The sequence below is a fragment of the Pezoporus flaviventris genome, unplaced genomic scaffold (assembly GCF_033815535.1).
Source record: "Pezoporus flaviventris isolate CSIRO_AGI_PZ_B2104156 unplaced genomic scaffold, CSIRO_AGI_Pfla_v1 ptg000005l, whole genome shotgun sequence".
In the NCBI taxonomy this organism is placed as follows: Eukaryota; Metazoa; Chordata; class Aves; order Psittaciformes; family Psittacidae; genus Pezoporus; species Pezoporus flaviventris.
In genome coordinates this window covers 11,180,233-11,198,479 of record NW_026892553.1, presented here as the reverse complement: position 1 = coordinate 11,198,479, position 18,247 = coordinate 11,180,233, and the positions used below count along the sequence as shown (strand labels likewise).

Sequence of the window (18,247 nt, the reverse complement as noted above, 5' to 3'; positions counted from 1 at the left end):
GCAGCTTGCAGATTACTCGACATGACAAAAGCAAAGTGCAGGGTGCCAGCAGTCGGTAGCTCCCACAAACTGCCTGTCACATTGTCCTCTCCTTTGCATCTGAAGACAACAGTAAAAGTGGGTCAGGCAGTATCAGGGAGCAAGGCTGATTGAGACCCTATGAGTCCCGAAGCCCCTTTCTCCTTGTGGGGCAGGCCTTGCTTTAGCAGAGGTTGTGCACCGTGGGGCTGAGGTTTTTTTAACCTCCTAAGGAAAGCCGTATTAGCTTGAGTGCCTGCCAAGTGTGGCAGCAGTACAGGTGGCCCAGGGTCCATGGGCTGGGCAGTGCTTGCTGTGAAGACAGGAGGCAGGAGATGGTGGCTGCACCGAGGACCATCCATCAGCCCATGCTGCTCCGAGCTGTTGGGCAGCAGACCAGGGTGCCAGTCCTGTGGAGAAGCACACTGCTGCCATTGCATGACTGATCCTGCCAGGCAGCAACATCTGGGCCAGTTGAGTCTTTCACTGCCCAGAAGGCTCATTCCCTGTCCACTCACGTATCTGTGCCAGACACAAGGAAGACATTTGCCTCTGGTGATGTTTAATTTCTCCTTTCATTGCAATGCCCCTTTACTCCTCTCCTATTTGAAGCTGTTCTTCTGAAGCAGTCAGAAAGGGAGATTGCCCTTTGCCTGCTGTTACATACACTCTGTAACTTCGGAACACAGCACCACACGTGCTGCTGCCAGGTAACTTCACAGGGCAGTGGCTGGCAACTCTGGAGTGTGGCAGATTGCTCCTCAGGGCTCTAGAAGGGAGTTAGGTTGTACCTTTACATTGGTGGGAGCAGAGGCTCTCTGAGAAGGTCAGCATCTCCAACAGAAAATTTTTAGGGGTCAGTAAATCTAAAAAGGCTGAAAACCTACTGCAACAGCAGTCACTGCAGAAGTATTTCCTGACTTCTCTGTCTGTTGGGAAAATGAGAAACATTCAGCAACTCACTGGAAAAGAAATAAATAAACCCCAACTTGCTAGCAGAAAGAACCACATTTTTGTGTGGAGCTGACTATTAAAGTGGGTTTCATTAGGGAGCTGAAGGGGGATGGGAGTGTCTGTGTAGCTAATTTGTTTGTCATTTGGGAATAATGAGTATTATTTGGTCTGTTTGGCTGATGACTACCTGAGGGATCCTGGTGGTCAGCACACTGTGAGGCACAAATACAATTCTGCAGGGGTCTGTGCTTGTTCTCTGAGCCGGGCTATGAGCTAATCCTTGGTGAGAAATGGCACAGGTAAAGGTAGCACAGAAGCATGCATCTGTCCTTGCCTTCCCAAGGGATTTTTCAGGTGCTGCATCCGGTGCCATCTCCCTTTAGGCAGGCTTTCCATTGGAGATGAGTCCACTGCAGAGAAAAAGGTGCATCGTGACCATAATCTGCACAGTTCAGCAGAGGGAAATGTTGTTGAGAAATACTAGGCTGAAATGCAGTAGCAGCAGTATAGAAGGCAGAATATTAGAGGCCTCCAGTGAAATCCCAGAGTACATAAACTATACCCAGGAAAAGGAGCTTTGGATTCTTCACTAAGTCAGCACAGATGTAGTGATGGAGATGCAGCTTTAGGAAGGCTGAGTGGAACTGAGGGTTGAGGGGAGGAGAGTTCATTCCAGCCAATTCCTGACAAACTGCCCTGAGTTGCTGTCTTTTTCTGAGCTCCAGCCCAAGGAAGAATGAATCAGCTAAGGAAATAATTAAGGTTTTGACAGAGAAATGAACAAAATTAGATTCAGACACATTGGTTCTCTACAAGGTAGCACAGAAGATCGTTATCCAAACAGGGAAAATTTTACCTGGCCTTTTCTGTCTCTAATACTCAGCAGAATCAGTAGAGAAAAGATGTAGAGAAAAAACCTCTCTGATTTTAAAGTGCAACAGCCCCCTCAGGGCAGCTGGCAACTCTTCAGAAGTACCACCCAGATCTGGGTGCCCTCTGCCAGTATTCCTCTGGGCATTGGAGTGGGAAATAACAGCAAAGCACTGCCATGTTCACATCACCCTGTGCATGGAGCAGTAGTGGCTTCCCTGAATTTGAAAATCCATTCTGGACTACAGCAGGTTTCTTCTGTTGTATTTGTCTCTGCTTTGTATTGCTACATGAGCTTTCAAGAACATATGCAGCATCCTTTTCAAACTCCTTACAAGAAACATTCACAAGGCTTTGAGAGGAGGCATTTGCTGCAGCCTGTAACCAGCTGCAGGCACAGCTCCATTTAGTGCTCTGTGAGGTAGCAGATGCACATCTCTAAAGGCCAGTCCTTTCGTCTTGCTCCTACACATCTGTGCGTGATAAGACCATCACACTTCGAGATGATCACAAATTACCTGGGTCCTTGCTTCATTTTAAATAGTGGACGGAGCTTTCTCAAGGGAAGGAAGAGCAAGTCTGTAACCTTCTCTGGTTAATTCAGAGGTGAAGGCCATGTAAAGCTTTCTGGCACTAGAAAAAAAGCTCAAATGAGAATCTTGATACTGATGTGGCCATGGTTTCACATTGGCTCTTGTAGGCAGCTGTTTAATTTCCTTTTCAGCGCTAGCTCAGCTAAGGAAAGAGATAAGCAATAAAGAGCAAAGCTTTTCTATCCAGGGGGTTATTTTAAGATCCTGCTCTGAGCTCCTAAGATACTGCCTTATATCCAAACACTACTGTGGGCAAGACACAAGGCAGGGGGTATTCTGAAGCTCCAGGAATGTATGAAATAAAAGTTGCTTTCTGTGGGAGCTGGCTTTGTGTGCCAAGTGCTCTTGTACGGCTGCTCACAGTGTGCTGAAGTAAAGGGCAGGCTTGAGCTCTTACCTGGGTCAGGAAGTAGCTCACTCATGCTTTGCCTGCTGTGCATAACAAGAGTGACGGCCCTGCCCACATGGTAGACAGAGGGCTCCTGTTTCCTGAATCTTTTTTGTTTTTGAATATCAGACTTTCTTTTCAAGATCAACCACTAGGTTCACACTAAATTCTGAGGAGGTTGTCCTGAATTAACTCATCACATGGCTTTCCTGAGCAGGACATGTTCACACTGGGTTCTCCGCAGCAAGGCAATATATCTTCCCTCTTCTCAATGTATTTCAGATTCGTAGCATTCTATGAGTCTTGAGAAGACATGACATCCCTCTTCGCAAGAGGGTGTGTGTGCATGTCTTTATTGTTACGGTTTGGGTTTTTATTCTTTCAAAAAGCTTTCTTATCCTTGCATTTGCTCTGCACAACACACTGATGTTTGAGGACCTGTTGGTGCCATTGCTTTAGCTTTGGGGAATCCACAGTCAGTCAATGTGGCCACATGGGGAAATCCCCAGGGCAGTGGGACCAGCCTTGGGGTGAATCTGTGCTCCACTCTTTCCCAGTGTAGTCCCACAAGCATGTGAAATGTGGGTTTTGCTGCTGGCAGAAAGCAGGGTAAAGTACCTGGTACCATCCAGAGAGGTCTGTATCTATAGCTTGCTCTGGTGACAGTTGTCCCCCTTCAAACCGGGAACAGGGGCCCACAAAAGCTGGCCCCTGCTCCTCTGATGCTGTGAGGAAAAGTCAGCATTATTCTCCTTCAGTGGTGCCCTGCTGTGATATGGAGAAGGCCAGGGTTCGTCCTTGCTGAGACATCTTCCTTCCTTTTTTACCCAGTGTTTTGCAATCCTTGGATGATTTCCCTGCTAAATCGTGAAATTCCCACTTTTCTGTCAGCATGTGATGTCTCATCACCATGAATTTAAACAGGGTAGCTCCCTTCTGCAGGAGTTTCTGCTTGGGCCAGCAAAGTGTTTTTGATTTTTGTAGTCTTTTGAATCAGCATCGCTCAGCAGTGCTGGGAATAAGGGTGAATCCAGTAGATTTGGGGAAGGTGAAACCATGGGCTATGCCTTCACTGTGTGTAAATATCCAGGGGAGGGAAGTGATGGGGCAGGCTTTAGGAATTCTGAGTTACAGACTTCATGGTTTGACACTCACGTAAGGAAAATTGAGATTATTAGACTCCTGTGCAACTGAAATTCCATTTAATGTGTGGTTAATGTGAGTGCTATGGGCTGAATGCAACGCAAGAGGCTTAGGGTACATCTGAGTCCTCACTGCTAATAGGTTTAGGGCAATTAGTCTATTGACTTCTGTAAATCACATCTGTCAGAGAAAAAAATCCAAGGTCATTTTCAGTGTGGCACTTACCCGAACTGATAGATCATGGCTCAAATAACTGAGCACAAGGGGATGCCACTGTATCTCTTTAGGAAGGAATACTTTTAAGCCTGAGAAGTTGTTATAAAATTTCTTATGATCCTTACATCTTTAAGTGCTTGCTAAATTCGTGCACCCAAGATACAAGTCCCTGTTTTAAGTCTTGTGTATTGGTTAAAAGGTTCTTAAACCAAGGTGGTGTGGGGATTTTTGGGGGGAGAGGACACAACAAGCAAACAAACAGAACTGATGTAAAACAGTGAGAGTTTTCTGTAGGATTGTCTTTTTTTTAAATACTATCCATCCTGTTTGGGGTTTATATCTTCTTTTTTTTTTTTTTTTACCACTAAAAGAGGCATATAAATAATGTGTCCTTTAGTTTGACAAGTTAGAAGTAGTTAAACTTCCTTGTAAATTCCTAATATGACAGCTGATAAACTATATTGATCCACTCAATAAGCAAAATACAGGTTCTGTTTATGAAACTGTGTTTTACTTTCCTACTCTCCCTGAATATTATCTATAAATTTAAGTAAATAATAAATGGGAATTATTTACTGGAATTAGCATGGAGAAAATGTTGTTCTGTGGTTGTTTTTCTTTTTTAATCTTTTTCATAAACACAGTCTTTATATCTCACTGTTCCCCTTACACAGCATAGCCCTTAAAGACGTGCTTAAATTCAATCAACAGGGAACCCTCTCCCTATTCAGCAAAAGGTTTGAGCATTTCCTGAGGTTTAAGCACATCAGTCAGTTGTAGATCCTCATGTGAGTACAAGCTGATCCTGGTTGGTCCCATTGCGCAGGGAAAGTGGGGAACTTGCGTCATCACAAGTCTTAGCAAGTCTTGTTCCCTGTGAATGAGAGGCCACCTGTGTAACTGAGGCCAAGTGAGGTGACAGTTGTGGTTCCATTCAGTATCATAGATGACTGACATCTGTCTTTTCATCCCCTTGACCAGGATCCAGCACTGCTTTTGATTTATTATAGGAAGAGGTGACAGTTGTGGTTCCATTCAGTATCAGAGGTGACTGACATCTGTCTTTTCATCCCCTTGACCAGGATCCAGCACTGCTTTTGATTTATTATAGGAAGAGGTGACAGTTGTGGTTCCATTCAGTATCAGAGGTGACTGACATCTGTCTTTTCATCCCCTTGACCAGGATCCAGCACTGCTTTTGATTTGTTATAGGAAGGTTAGGAAAGCTGGATAAATAAGAAGGTTGCAACAGTTACTGCCTCTGGAGTCAGGCCTCTTTCCTTAGCCCTGCCATCCCATTCTTCTGCATGGGAGCATGACAGCAGAGAGAGGAAAAGACTTAGCTAACATCAGAATATGTGCAGCAAGGTGGTATTCTGGACTTTGTTAGTGACACTAAAGTTTCTGGCCCTACATACCTGCTGCAGGGCGCTATGGAGATATTTGGCAAGCTGTTCAGAGAGAATTAGGTTTTCCTTACATCTTTGTACAAAATTGATGTAAGTAGGAAGGCCTCAGCAGTCCAGCTGCTGTTGGATCCGCTTCAAAAGCTTGGGTCAACTGATGTTTTATACCATCTAGCTTGGAGGTTTAGTTTATACCATTTCCATAAATTAGTGAATTCTGAGAAAATTGCCAGGCAAAAGTTAATGGCTGCTGGAGACAGCAATTTGCAGGTGATAATGGTACATAATGGTCCTTTAGCTCTGTCTGGCCACCTCTCCTGCCAGTGAGGTGCTCATTGACCTAATGACACTGCTGCCAGCATACATCAGGCCTTAGCCTGAGCTGGGCTAGCAAAAATCTGAGCAGCAGTTAGATGAACAGTCACAAACTGAGTATGAAAATACCCCAGCTGACCACTTATATTCAAGCATACATTAATTTCAGAAAGTGTCACTTTGTTCATAGGGCAAGACATCCTCAGCATGAATTCTAAGTTCACATTTCCTTTGTCCTTTCTAAGTGAAGAAGAAGTATCCATTCTGTAGTCATGGTTTTAAGAAGTTTTATCACTTGCTTAAAAATCAACACAGAAGTTGAAGAGGTTTAGCATAATTTCTTTAGTCTGTTGCAGCTTGCAGCTGGTTTCCTTAGCAACCTCTGCCTATAGATGGGAACTCACTAAGATGTACAACTGGATATCCATTACATACTCATGTGAGTAGGGTTCAGAATTTGGTCACATTGATACTAGCACGTGTTGGTTAGGTTGGTCCCTTCATGCACTTTTTCACATGAAGCCAGATTACTCTCTAGAAAGAGATGCTCGCTTTCCTCCTCTTTCTCCCCTGAGAGAAAAGATCAGTATGTTCATGCTCAGGAAACTGAAATGCGAGACATGAATGTCCATAGGACATTTTATGCAGGGCCTAGTTGAAGAGTCTGAAAGTCCTGAAGTTGGCAAGAAGCAGCAATGTATAGGATAGAACCCTGCCTTCCCCTTAAGCCAGCAGATTGCTGGGAGCAGACAGGAGCATCTCTTCGTGGTCCACCTCTCTGTAGCTCAAACAAATGGTTGGCTGTTCCCCTTCTCACCATGGGACAGTGATCCAAGAAAGCAAGCATCCCTCTGAATAGTTTTTCCTTTCCTGTTCTTGGAGAAACGCACCTGTGTGTTGCCACCTATCTTGGCCACACTAAAAGTGATATTAGAATAAAGTGAAATGATTGCTGTGACACTATGGGGCCATACCTATGCCCTCGCTATAGCAAGGTGGTTTGCTCCATCTCACTCCTTGCTTAGTTCACCTTAGTCTGGATGTTGCTGCTTTGTTGCCGTTGGACTGCCGCAGCCCTTGGAACCCTCCCTCCAAGGGGATGTTTTTCAAGTACCTGCAGGGTATTTCTCTTAAATAATATTTCTATATCTCAAAGTGCACAGAAATGAGATTTTCAGAAGGACCTCAGCATTGAGCACAACTTAAAGTCAGCACAAGGCATCTGTCAAACTGCTTCTGGAAATCCCACTAAGCATCCGTCTTCATTGTAGGTAGATAACTGAAAAGCTGAAATCCTTGACTTTCAGTTACACCTGAGCTCCCAGTGACTAAAACTTCAAATGTTGACCCCAAGGCAGTTCTGAAAAAGAAATAAAGGATTTTAGAGGATTTAGGTGAGGTTTACTTTGACAGGGGTTGGGATGTTTTTCTAGGAGTGTTTTGGAAGAAAGTTGCTCTAGGAGATTTTGCCTTGATTGATTCATTTTCAGAACATCTGATAACTTTTTATCAGCAACATTTCAGCTTTATTTTATTTTAGTTTTTTTATTTTATTTTAGTTTTGTTTTTCTCTTCTTTTGAGAACAGCAGTCAATATCCAAGCCTACAAGCAGCACTTGCAGTAGGTCATGATTGTGTACTTTAAATTAGACGTGGTTGAGGCTGCATGGAATGAGAGCAAAGGCATTGACTTGTGTTCTTGGTAACAAATGAGAGGCTTAGTTGCTTTGTTTCATGTATGGAATTCTCCTGCTTGCTTTTAGTGTTTTTGATTGGGGTTTTTTTGGGTTTTTTTTTTTGCTACTTCTATATGCCATTTGCTCACTTGAGTGAGACAGAAAAGCACAAATACCCTGTGGCTGTGTGTATTGTGATGTCTCAGGGCATAAGAAATAAGAGCAGAGCAAGAAAGAAAGTTAGAACTAAGATCATAAATGACAGAGGACAAAACAAGACCTAAAAATCTTTTGCATCTTTCTTGTTGTCGTGGTTTAAACCCAGTCAGGCAACTCGTTCACTCACTTCCCCCCCCCCCCCTTCTTGCCCTCCCCCTGCTCCCGGAGGGACGGAGAGGAGAATCGAAAAGAATGCAACTCCCACGGGTTGAGATAAGAACAGTTTAGTAACTAAGGTATAACACAAATCACTACTGCTACCACCAATGATAATAATGATAAAGGAAATAACAAGGGAAGAGAATACAACACCTCAGCACCAGCCAACCGATCACTCGCCCCCCAAGCCCGACCAAGCTCCGACCGATACCTCCTCCAACCCTGCAGTCTCCCAGCCCTTCCGGCTAACTCCCAGTTACATCCTGGGCATGACGTGCTGTGGTATGGAATACCTCTTTGGTCAGTTTGGGTCAGGTGTCCTGTCTCTGCTTCCTCCTGGCTTCCCCTCCTCCCTGGCAGAGCATGAGGCTCACAAAGTCCTTGGCCAGACAAAAACATCGCTATCAGCTCTGTTCCCGAGCCGAAAGTCAAAACACAGCACTGCACCAGCTACCAAGGAGGAGAAACATGACTGCTACTGCTGAACCCAGGACACTTGTCAAAGTTTTTACTGGGCTGTTTATTGTTGCCGAAGGTTTGTCTTAGTCGAAAAGTTCTTGTATGAGTGAAGAGCCAACTTGATTTTACATAGACATCTATTTTCCCTACATATCAATACAGCTTGCAGAATATAGTGGTAGTGGCTAGCGCATGCTCTTCATAGCACAGGGCCTTACTGAAGGGAAGAGCACCTCCTTTAGTCTGTTTCTTTGCAGAAACTTGGAGAATAAAACAATCAAGTAATACGTGTATGTATGTGTGTGTTTTAAATGCTCTTAAACTGATTTGAACTGTCTGGAGGCTAGTTAGGCCTTATTAAAGCAAAAGCAGTCGTTGTTGCTATCCAAAGCAGGTTTCTTGATTTTCCTTCAAGTTCATGAATTCCTGTCTGATCTTTAATTATGCAGATACTTGGAAAGGATCATAGCCAGTCATGAATCTACTGGCTGCTGGAATAGAGTTTGGAAACATTGTAGGATTCGCTGGGGTGGTTTTTTTGTTTGTTTGTTTTTTGGTTTTTTTTTCTTTTTTTTTTTGTCATGGAAAATAATTTGAGTATGTTTTATTTTCACTGGATCCAGTAGTGCTCAAACCAGTCACTGATCTCCATGAGACTTTCACCTAAGTGAGGTAACATACAGCACACAGCTTAGGTACATGTTCTATAGCCAAGTGAAAGAGGAGGAAAATGAAGCCCGCAGAGTAATTAGCACTGACTTTATAAATCTTGTTGTACTAAACAAAACATAGAACCTTTGTCAAGTAATGCTGGGAAATGGCCAGCGAAAAATACAGGGGGGGGAGGTGATAATGTACCTGAGGCTTTTGTGGCTTTTTGTAGCTTTGTCTAAATTCAGGAGTGGGTACATCTGTGGAGAGTTTCAGTGCTGCCTTAGCAGATCATAGAAGAGATGCTGAAGACCGTGATGCTGTGAAGTGGTACTGAAGACCCTTGATCTGTGCCGAGAGGGGCTGACAGGTGCTCAGCTGTGCTGGGTCACGTAAGCAAACACCGTGAGCGAGTGCCTCCTGACTCCTTCAGGAGGCTCCCCTGTGGCGGATTAGCTCTCGGCAGAGGTCTGGAGCTCAGCAGCTCAGCCGCGGGCTTTGGCTCTCGCGTTGCAAGAACGGCCCCGAGTGGGAGCTGTTTGCTGCCTTTGCCGTGTTCGCAGGCCCAGCAGCAGCTCAGCCCGACGTGCAGCACCAGCCCCGAGTCATACCCAAGGTTTGGCTTGGGCTGCACCACCTCAGTGTGCTTTTGGGTTCTGCCCGTTGTTGCTGAGCACAGGAGAACAGCTAAGGATGTCCTTGCAACGGACTTTGGGAAAATTGACATTGTCTGCAAAGGAGATAGAAGCTACCACACACACAGATTGTTTTTCATGAGTCAAGGTCTGTGTTGCCCCTGGCATTTGTTTTGTGGATAAATTGCAGGTGTAAGCTCTGTCTCCCGTATCTTTTTATCCAGGATGTCCTTCTGAAGGAAAAGGAAACGTGTTCTTTACTTCACGGTTGTATACAATCCTTCCTGCCTTGCCAGGAGAATTTAAATAGCTCTGTTGCTCTTTGACCAGTTTCTAGCACTTGTAAAGCACATTAGAACAATAATGTTCTTGTCAGTGACATGGTGATTTGCCTTGCAAACCTTATAGCCTGGAAAGTCAGATTCAATTCTGCAGACACCCTGTAGAATACGCTTACTGAGATGTGATAAGTAACCTGCTTTTCTGGTCCTCTGCCTCAGCAAACTGAAGAAAGCAAGCCCATGAAGTGCCTGCACAACATCTGCATGTGTCAAGAGTGGGAATCTGTTCCTTTGCAAACACTTCTGTCTGTCAGTCTTATAGGGAAAGAGACACAAGCACCATTATTGGAGAGGACCTACATGATGCATGCACATCAGTAAGAGAGAATTGGAGTGACGGAATGATATTTTGGTGGCAACAGTGCACTTGTCTTTCCTTCTACGTGTATACAGTATCCAGCCCTGGCATAGGTAAAAGTAATGATATTACAGTCAGTGGTATTAACACCCAGGTGGAGATGAAGTTGTAAATCCAACTAGCAACATGTGCAGGATTGACTTGATGTTGCTTGATGCAAAAGGAGGTCTTCCTTTGACACTGTCAGTCAGTTCTGCCAGTAGCTTGGCAAGATCATCTCCTTCAATTCAGGCTTGTTCAGAATGGTGGTGTATCTGGCGCAAAAATGTGAAGGGATTGGACAACCCATTGATGTTTCAAGCCAGAGGGGAAAACCACCCAAGGATTCATAGATTACTTTGGCTGTTTGATGGTTTTGCTCTGGGATTATTTGCTCCATAAGTGAAAGCCTGATTTACTGCAAGAACAGAGCACCAGAATGTGGACATCAGAGAATCTGAATTCTGTGTTGCACCCTTGAGTGAATGCTCACAGATAAGCAAAAAAATGTAGCTACTTGTGCAAAATGACTGAAAACAAACAAATAATCAAACTGTATTAAAAAAAAAATGCCTGAAAACATGCCTTGGTGTTAGCCAGATCTTAGGATCTGTGAGCAGCTTTTGTCTTCCGTGCTGATCAGTCACGTAGCCTTGGCATCTAAGTTTTTAAAAGACTGAACAACTATTTTAAGCTTCATTTAGTCAGTGCTTGGAGCATGCCTCATTCAAGAGACACTGTGCTGCAGGATTTGTCATTCTCTTTCAAAACATGTCAGACCCGCAGTAAGCACATTCAGAATCGTGCCTGACAACGTTCTGTTACAGACCCTTTTCCATCCTTAGCCAGTGCTCCTACTGCCACCGGGAAGCTATTTTGCTTGAATAATTGGATCTCTGTGCAGTTCTCATTTTCAGGAAAAAAAAAAAAAAAAGATTATTGAAATGTATGGTAGAGTTCACACAGATATAGTGTGGAAATGGTCAGGTGAAAAATGTACAGTATGATTTAGCAGTAAAAGTCATCCCTATTGCCAGTGGTTGTGTCTTATCAGCTGGGAGTTGGCAAAAAGCCTGTGTGATTGACACAGTAGGGAAGAAAGCTAAAGCAGAGATTCTGCTGGAACCTGAGGCTTTCCTGTGACAAGGTGACCCCAGCAAAGCAGTAGATTCCGTAATGTCTACAAGCAGGCTTTTCTACTTTCTTCTCTTGTTTCTTAAAACATTCTTCTCACTGTTGCTTCATTAGAAATCTCACTAATCATTTTCCCTGTTTCTCAGCAAATTAGTTTATTAATTAAAATTGCAACTGAAATGTGTATTTTATAAATGGAAAACTTTCAGGATGCCATTCATTCTAGGAACTTTGATGATGTTAATTAAATGATGCAAGGGGAATATTTCTTAATAAGAACAATTAGTAGTGGAACTGAAATGTCATGCAGAATATCAGTAATGATATGCAAAAGTTTGGCCTTACAGAAGATTAGTTGCTGGAGTTACTAATTGCCTGTTAGCTCCTTCTGCCTTGAACTGTGACTCAGTGTGATACCATATGGCTCAAAGCCAGCCCCAAAATCAGGACCTGCAAAGGACACTTTCCATGCTCAGTGCCTGTTTCTCCCCATATTCAAGAGAACATTTAGGATCCAGGGAATTCAGCTGCAGTTTCGGGATCTCAGTACTTGGGGGGGAAAATGCAGTGAGACATGCCATGTTCTCTTCTGGATAGAAATTGGTTGAAGTTCCCTGGAAACCAGTAGTCAGTCTGCAGCTGTGGACAGCTGTGCCTTGACATGGCACAAGAGGGGGAACGTCCCTTACATTCATTACAGAGGCTTATTTGAGGAAGTAAAGTGTTTCTGCAAGGAAGAGCCTGTGTTCCCTTTTCTGCTTTTGTCCTGCTTCCAGAGTCACGAATCACAGTATCACACAGTATCACAGTATGCTAGAGATTGGAAGGGACCTCAAAAGATCATCTAGTCCAATCCCCCTGCCGGAGCAGGTACACCTAAATAATGTTACAGAGGAATGTGTCCAGTTGGGTTTTGAATGTCTCCAGGGAAGGAGACTCCACAACCTCCCTGGGCAGCCTGTTCCAGTGTTCCGTCACCCTCACTGAGAAGAAGTTTCTTGAATGATGAGTTACAAACCAGAAGCTGCTTCAGAGAGCTACAGAAGAGCATGATGTCCTTACCAGCATGTGTGAGAGTTTGGGTTTGAATAGGACCTTGAAGTGTCATCAAGCCCCGAGCTCTTTCCACCCCAGAACAGATCAGCTCAGATCTGTGCATCGTCTCAGACATGCATCATTCTGCTACTGAGATAAAAGATAGCTGTTCCATGTGAAACAGCTACATATTCCTCCCTCTGATCAGTGATTGGCTTGCAGATGAGCTGAACTGTGGGTTTTTCAAAATCTGGCCAGTCCCAGATTTTGAGCTGAAAACGCTAATTCACTCTGGTTTTCCCACCAGGTTTCCCTTGGTGGCAAAGATGGGAAATGGATTTGCCCAGGCATGTTCACAGCATGCAGGCTGTCACAGTAAAGGCTACTGATGCCTTATATTGAGTTTGTTTATTACAGAAGCTGTGTACCAACAGCTGGGTGGTTTTTTTTTTAGGTTTTCCTGTTTGTATAGAAAACTTATTTCTTCAGATCAGACGCATTGCCTCAGGATATTTACTCTGCATGTATAGAAATCTTACACTCACCTTGGAATATTTTCCTTTCTTCAGGGTTGGTTTTTTAAGTAAAAACTCCTGGTTTGAGGAAGAGCACACCCTGTAATATATTTTGCCTGTAGCACTTAGTGCCCAGCATGGTATGCCAGGAAAAAGGCACATACTGTCAGTCTTGATAGGCCACATCTAGCTCTCTCCTTTTTTCAGGTTGCTACACTTGTCTATTTCCATTAAAATCAGACAAGGACTGAGCAGCCACATGCTAGGGATCACCAAGTGGTATTTAAGCAAATGTGTAACATGACTCTGAGGCAAGTGGCACAAAACACCTCACGTTACATCGTCATTCAGCACTTTAGAAGAACATGAGATGGAAACAGCCTGAGGCTCCAATTTTCCCTTCCCACCATGGAGGGCACCCAGCACCTCACAAGGCTGGGTGAGTGGGTTAGGAGCAGAAGGAAACAGAGTTCTGCTATATCATCTTGTAGTGGAACTAAATACCTGCCTAGAAGTGTTTCTGCCTCTTCATCAGTTAGTGAAGTTTGGAACTTTCTTATGATGGTGGTCAGTGTTGTGGGTGTACAGATAACTGTGAATGTCCCCTATTCTTATATTTGGGATGTTTGAGCTGGTTGTGTATAATCTGTCAGCATCAGCATGTGTTCAGTGGCCAGCTGTGGTACCAGAGTTCATAGTGAATGTGGAGATAATGAAAGAGTCTGTAAAACATTTTCAGGATAAACATTTTCCATTTTTGTCTTCTGCTATTTAAGAAACAGACTGAAGTGCAGTCTTTAAACCTTTTCTTGCTGTATCCTAGTGTTTCAAAAGGACTTGTAATTTTGGATCTTGACTTGGAAGGAATTTAAAGGCGTCTGATTTTCAGTGGCTGGGAGTGCTGCACTTCCTGTCTAATCAGACTCTTTTGACATGTCTTAAATTGGGCACTGAAATAATGGATAGTGCGATTAGTTGACTTAGGACACCTCTATGAGGGCTTAGGCAAAGATGCTTTGACACACAGCTCAGATATGCTCCAAGTGCGCCCACAGCAAGTTATCACTTTTGAGCAGACAAGAGGTAGCTGAGTAGGGCACCGTAAGACAATCAGGTGAAACCATTAGCCCGTGCTCAACCAAGTGAGGTGCTCCAAATGACTAGCCCTTTTTGAAGAGTATAGGCCCGTTCGGTTTCAGCGTCAAAAGAGTCTCCTGCTGACACTGAGAATGGCTGGCATAATAAACCATCTCTTCCAAATACAGTAAAATGCATTAGGATGACTTTTCATGCTTGATCCAAGTGCTGGAAGATTCAGCAGGTGTCTCCACTGATGCTAAATGAAGTCTATCCTCCCATTTAAGTTGGTGACTCTACAGCTGCTTTGTAACCTGGACCACCTATGCTATAAAGAACAGACAAAGAGAAGTGGGTGCAGCAGCTGTATTTGCATACTGAGGGAATAGGCATGGTTCTTCTGCATTTCCTGGCTTCTTTGAGGGGTTTTTGTTCTTTTATTTTTTGTCTTCTGCAGGCAGACAACCATCTGTCCTGGCATTGTAAGCACAGTCCTGAACTAGCTAGTACATCTAAAGCTGTAGCCAAACAAAATACATCTAAATGCTGAATTCTTGGAGAGAAAAGAAATCTGATTGGTTTCCAAGTTTTATTTTCTTTCTTTTGGAAGTATTCTTGCAAAGCTGAAAGGAAGAGTTCTGTACTCTACTGCCTGAACACTATTGTTCTCTACTCTATTGCATTGAAGTTTGGTCCTTTGCCAAAGCCTATTGACAGTAGCATGAGTGTTGTTGGTGCTCACTGGCATCATATATTACTTGGGGATCTTTAAAAGCTCTCTGAACAGCTTACCAAGACTTCATTAGCATTTCATTTCTGTCTAAACAAGGAAGAAATTATTACTGTGTCTTTCCTGTGGGTGGATGGGCAACCATAAGCAAGTTTAGTGATTTACGTGCCGCTTAGGGCACACTCCCCAGTCTTGGTAGAGATCCCATGAGGCTGACAAAGAGATCATCTCTTTCTTTTTAACAATCAATCTGACATCACCTTATGTTGCCACCATTTCCATACTTTTTCATTGTTCATGTAGTATCTTTCTGGGAAAAAAACTGGAATTACAGATAACTTCAGTTTTATTTCACAGCTATTTCCTGTAGATGCAAATCAACATCAACAACCTATTTCCTATGGTTATTTTGGGTTTTTCTTTCCCTCCGATTTTAACTGGAGAGGTTTATCTGAGGTGCTGAGATTTCTCATAATTGTTTTCTCATTAGTAGCTCTGACAAAGTGTCTGACCCTCTCTTTTCTTCTTGTCCTCAGGAAACCCGCTGACTGTGGCCTGCAAAGCTTTCTTTGGATTCAGTGGAGAATCAGGCCCCATGATTTACTGGATGAAAGGGGAAAAATTCATAGAAGAATTAGAAGGTCACATTAGAGAAGGCGAAGTCAGGTACTTTTTGGAATATTTACTGCTAAAAACGTGGTATGTCCCAGAAGCCTCCTGGGTGTTTTTTTAAACAGGTTTTTAATTGAAAGTGGAAGTAGTTTTCTGTCTGAAGAGTGATGAATGACCTGGGGCCAGGACAGCGTGAGTTGCTTGCTTGCCTTTCTAGTGAATAAACTCTAAAGACGTAGAAGCTATCTGTGTGCCTGGAAATCTGTTATCAAATTGCCCTGATGGTAGCTGAGTCTTCCCTTGAGTGTTCTGGGATTTGATTCACCCCTGTGTGGAAACTATGCTGTCCACTACAGCTGCCCCTTGTGGCAGTCCTTGGCAAGATAACTTTCATTTTAGCATCAGTGTTAATCTTAAAGATGAATGGCCTCCTGTCAAAGTCACCATACTTTTTCTCTTCTACTGAATGTGTTGTCTGCCTGTGATACAGCTCTCAGTATGCCTTAACCAGGGCTTTCAAAAGGCAGCTTTTGTTCCTCCATGCTTATCACTTAAAGGAGAGAAGGAAGTGGCTGTGTAAGGATGTCCAACATCCAAGTTGTGCTTGGCTTCTTCCAGATGCTGATTATCTTTTGCTGTACCAGTTGTAAAGAAAACAAACACTTGTATCTGTGACCTTTCATGGAATTTGCGCCTAATGGCATCTTCTTGTCTTCCTTGTTTAATAATTACCCGTTAGTCTTGAAGCAAAGACTAACCTATGGTTATACCATGGACAAGGCATTCCCAGCTCCTATAGACACAATGAATATAAATTATAAGGAAAGCCAAGGTCTTTGCACCTTCCATTGCACTTTTTTTTTTGTCTCATTTCTGAGTTGTTTGTTTCTTGTAAAAGTGATTTTGGAGAGCAGGCAGATTCTTTTGCTTTATTACTGGATTAATAACTTGAAGTTCAGTCATTTAGCCACTAGTTATTAAGATGCACTGAAATAACCAACCTAACATTGCAGTTCAGTTGCATACAGATGAAATTGATCATATATTGCCAGAACGGCTTTAAGTGTACAATCCTCTTTTGGGCTTCTGACCACAAAATACAATTACTGGAAACTTCTGCCATTGCAAGTCATCCGCATTTAACGACATTATGTCCTCTTTGGTGTATCTATATCAACAGTGATTTTGGTCATGTTCTTCCTCTGCGTCGGAAGGACAGTTTGAGGTTTGTATTTAAAGAGCTTGCCAGCTTTAACACAGTTCAAAACTTTAGCTTTGTGTGCATTTATTAGTGCAATTGAGTTTGAAAAAGCTGTATTTGTCCTCCATTATGCCATCTCATTACACATTCATGTATCATTTTGCAACACCTTTTTCTCACTCTTAAAATGCTTTGACTCAGTTTACAGACACGTTGCAATTCAGTGAATCTTCTCTTTGACAAATTTACTTACCATGTACCTAATCTCCTGTGCACCACAGCCAGCATTAGAGCAGAGCATTTACCAAAATCTACTGTATCATTACCAGCAGTGCCACAGTCCACCCCCCTCTCTCTTTTTTTTTTTTTTCATTTAGAAGTAGCTATGGCAACTGCAGTAGTAACTTTCTGCAGATTTTTTGTTCATAGTAACAGCTTTTGCTCATGTGGGCCATTACAGGTTTGCTGCTTCAGGGAAACTAAGCAGCCCTAACTGTTCTGTCAGCGCCCTGAGCCAGCACAAGCCTTTCACCCAGTCCTATTTATTGATGGATTTCTAAACATGACATGTATGTTTCAAATTTGATGAAACAAGGTGAACTTGATGGTTAGATGCTTTTCCCATCAGTTTGCTTCTGTGGGGAAACCAGCATGTTTCTGTTAATGTTGAGAAACCCCCAAGTAATTGGGAATGGTTACACCCAGACCAAGATACTCTGTGGATTGTTCCTTTGGCAGATAGCTAACATTTTAACTCTGCTTTCCCTGTCTTAAATTAGTACACAGATTTAGTAGTACTCTGAATTTTTGGTGCTGTCCTTACCCTGGACTGGCCCCATCCATTATATCACTGGATTTGCTGTATATGATGAGAGTGCAGGTTTGCAGATCAATGCAGTTTGGGAGTACAAAACATCCATCCCTAGTTTGCATCCCCTAGCATGCATAGTTGGCAGTCAATTAGTGTGCTGTTACAAAAGCACTGAAATAAGGATGCAATTGCACTCAGTGACTTGAGCATTTCTGTTAAACCCATGGAACTGATTTTTTGGTAAGCAGACTTCACCATGAGTAATAAATGTATAGCTCTGAGCTCCTTGTTATTTATTAGACCTTGTTACAGAGCCTCATAATAAAAAATAACTAATCAGCACTGCAGGACTCAGAGGCAATACCCCCCCACACACACACACCTGCCTCTTTGCTTTCCCTAGAATTAAAATCTCCAAATGTTCGAAATGAACAGGGGGAAAAGGAGAAAGAGACCTTGCCTACCAGGTGGGGTTTTCACAGCAGTAATAAAAATGTCATCTAAATCAAACCAGCGCTATTAAAGAAGGAATCAGAGTCTTTAAGCCTGTCTGCATGGTTGTCAGTTGAACCTAATTATCAAAGGAGCTCACAGCAGATTCCAACACTCTCTCTGCCGTGGCAAAGAAGTATTTTCAGGCATAAATCTTACTCTCCCAGCCACCTGTGAGTTGGTTCTTTTTCTTCTTCAGGCAACACTGCAGAACAGTTTGCAGGTGTCTCATAACGCTCAGCTTGTAGAATATGTTTGTC

The 18,247-nt window shown here is 43.1% G+C and overlaps 1 protein-coding gene across 10 annotated transcripts in view; it reads left to right on the top strand.

The window, feature by feature from the left end:
- The window catches only part of IL1RAPL2 (interleukin 1 receptor accessory protein like 2), a 373,489-nt gene that overhangs the window by 329,627 nt on the left and 25,615 nt on the right, over positions 1-18,247 (top strand). For all 10 annotated transcript variants that reach the window (XM_061446050.1, XM_061446052.1, XM_061446047.1 and 7 more), the window contains one exon: positions 15,408-15,537. In XM_061446050.1, coding sequence (XP_061302034.1) covers positions 15,408-15,537 — 130 coding nt within the window. The remainder of the gene's footprint in view (positions 1-15,407; positions 15,538-18,247) is intronic.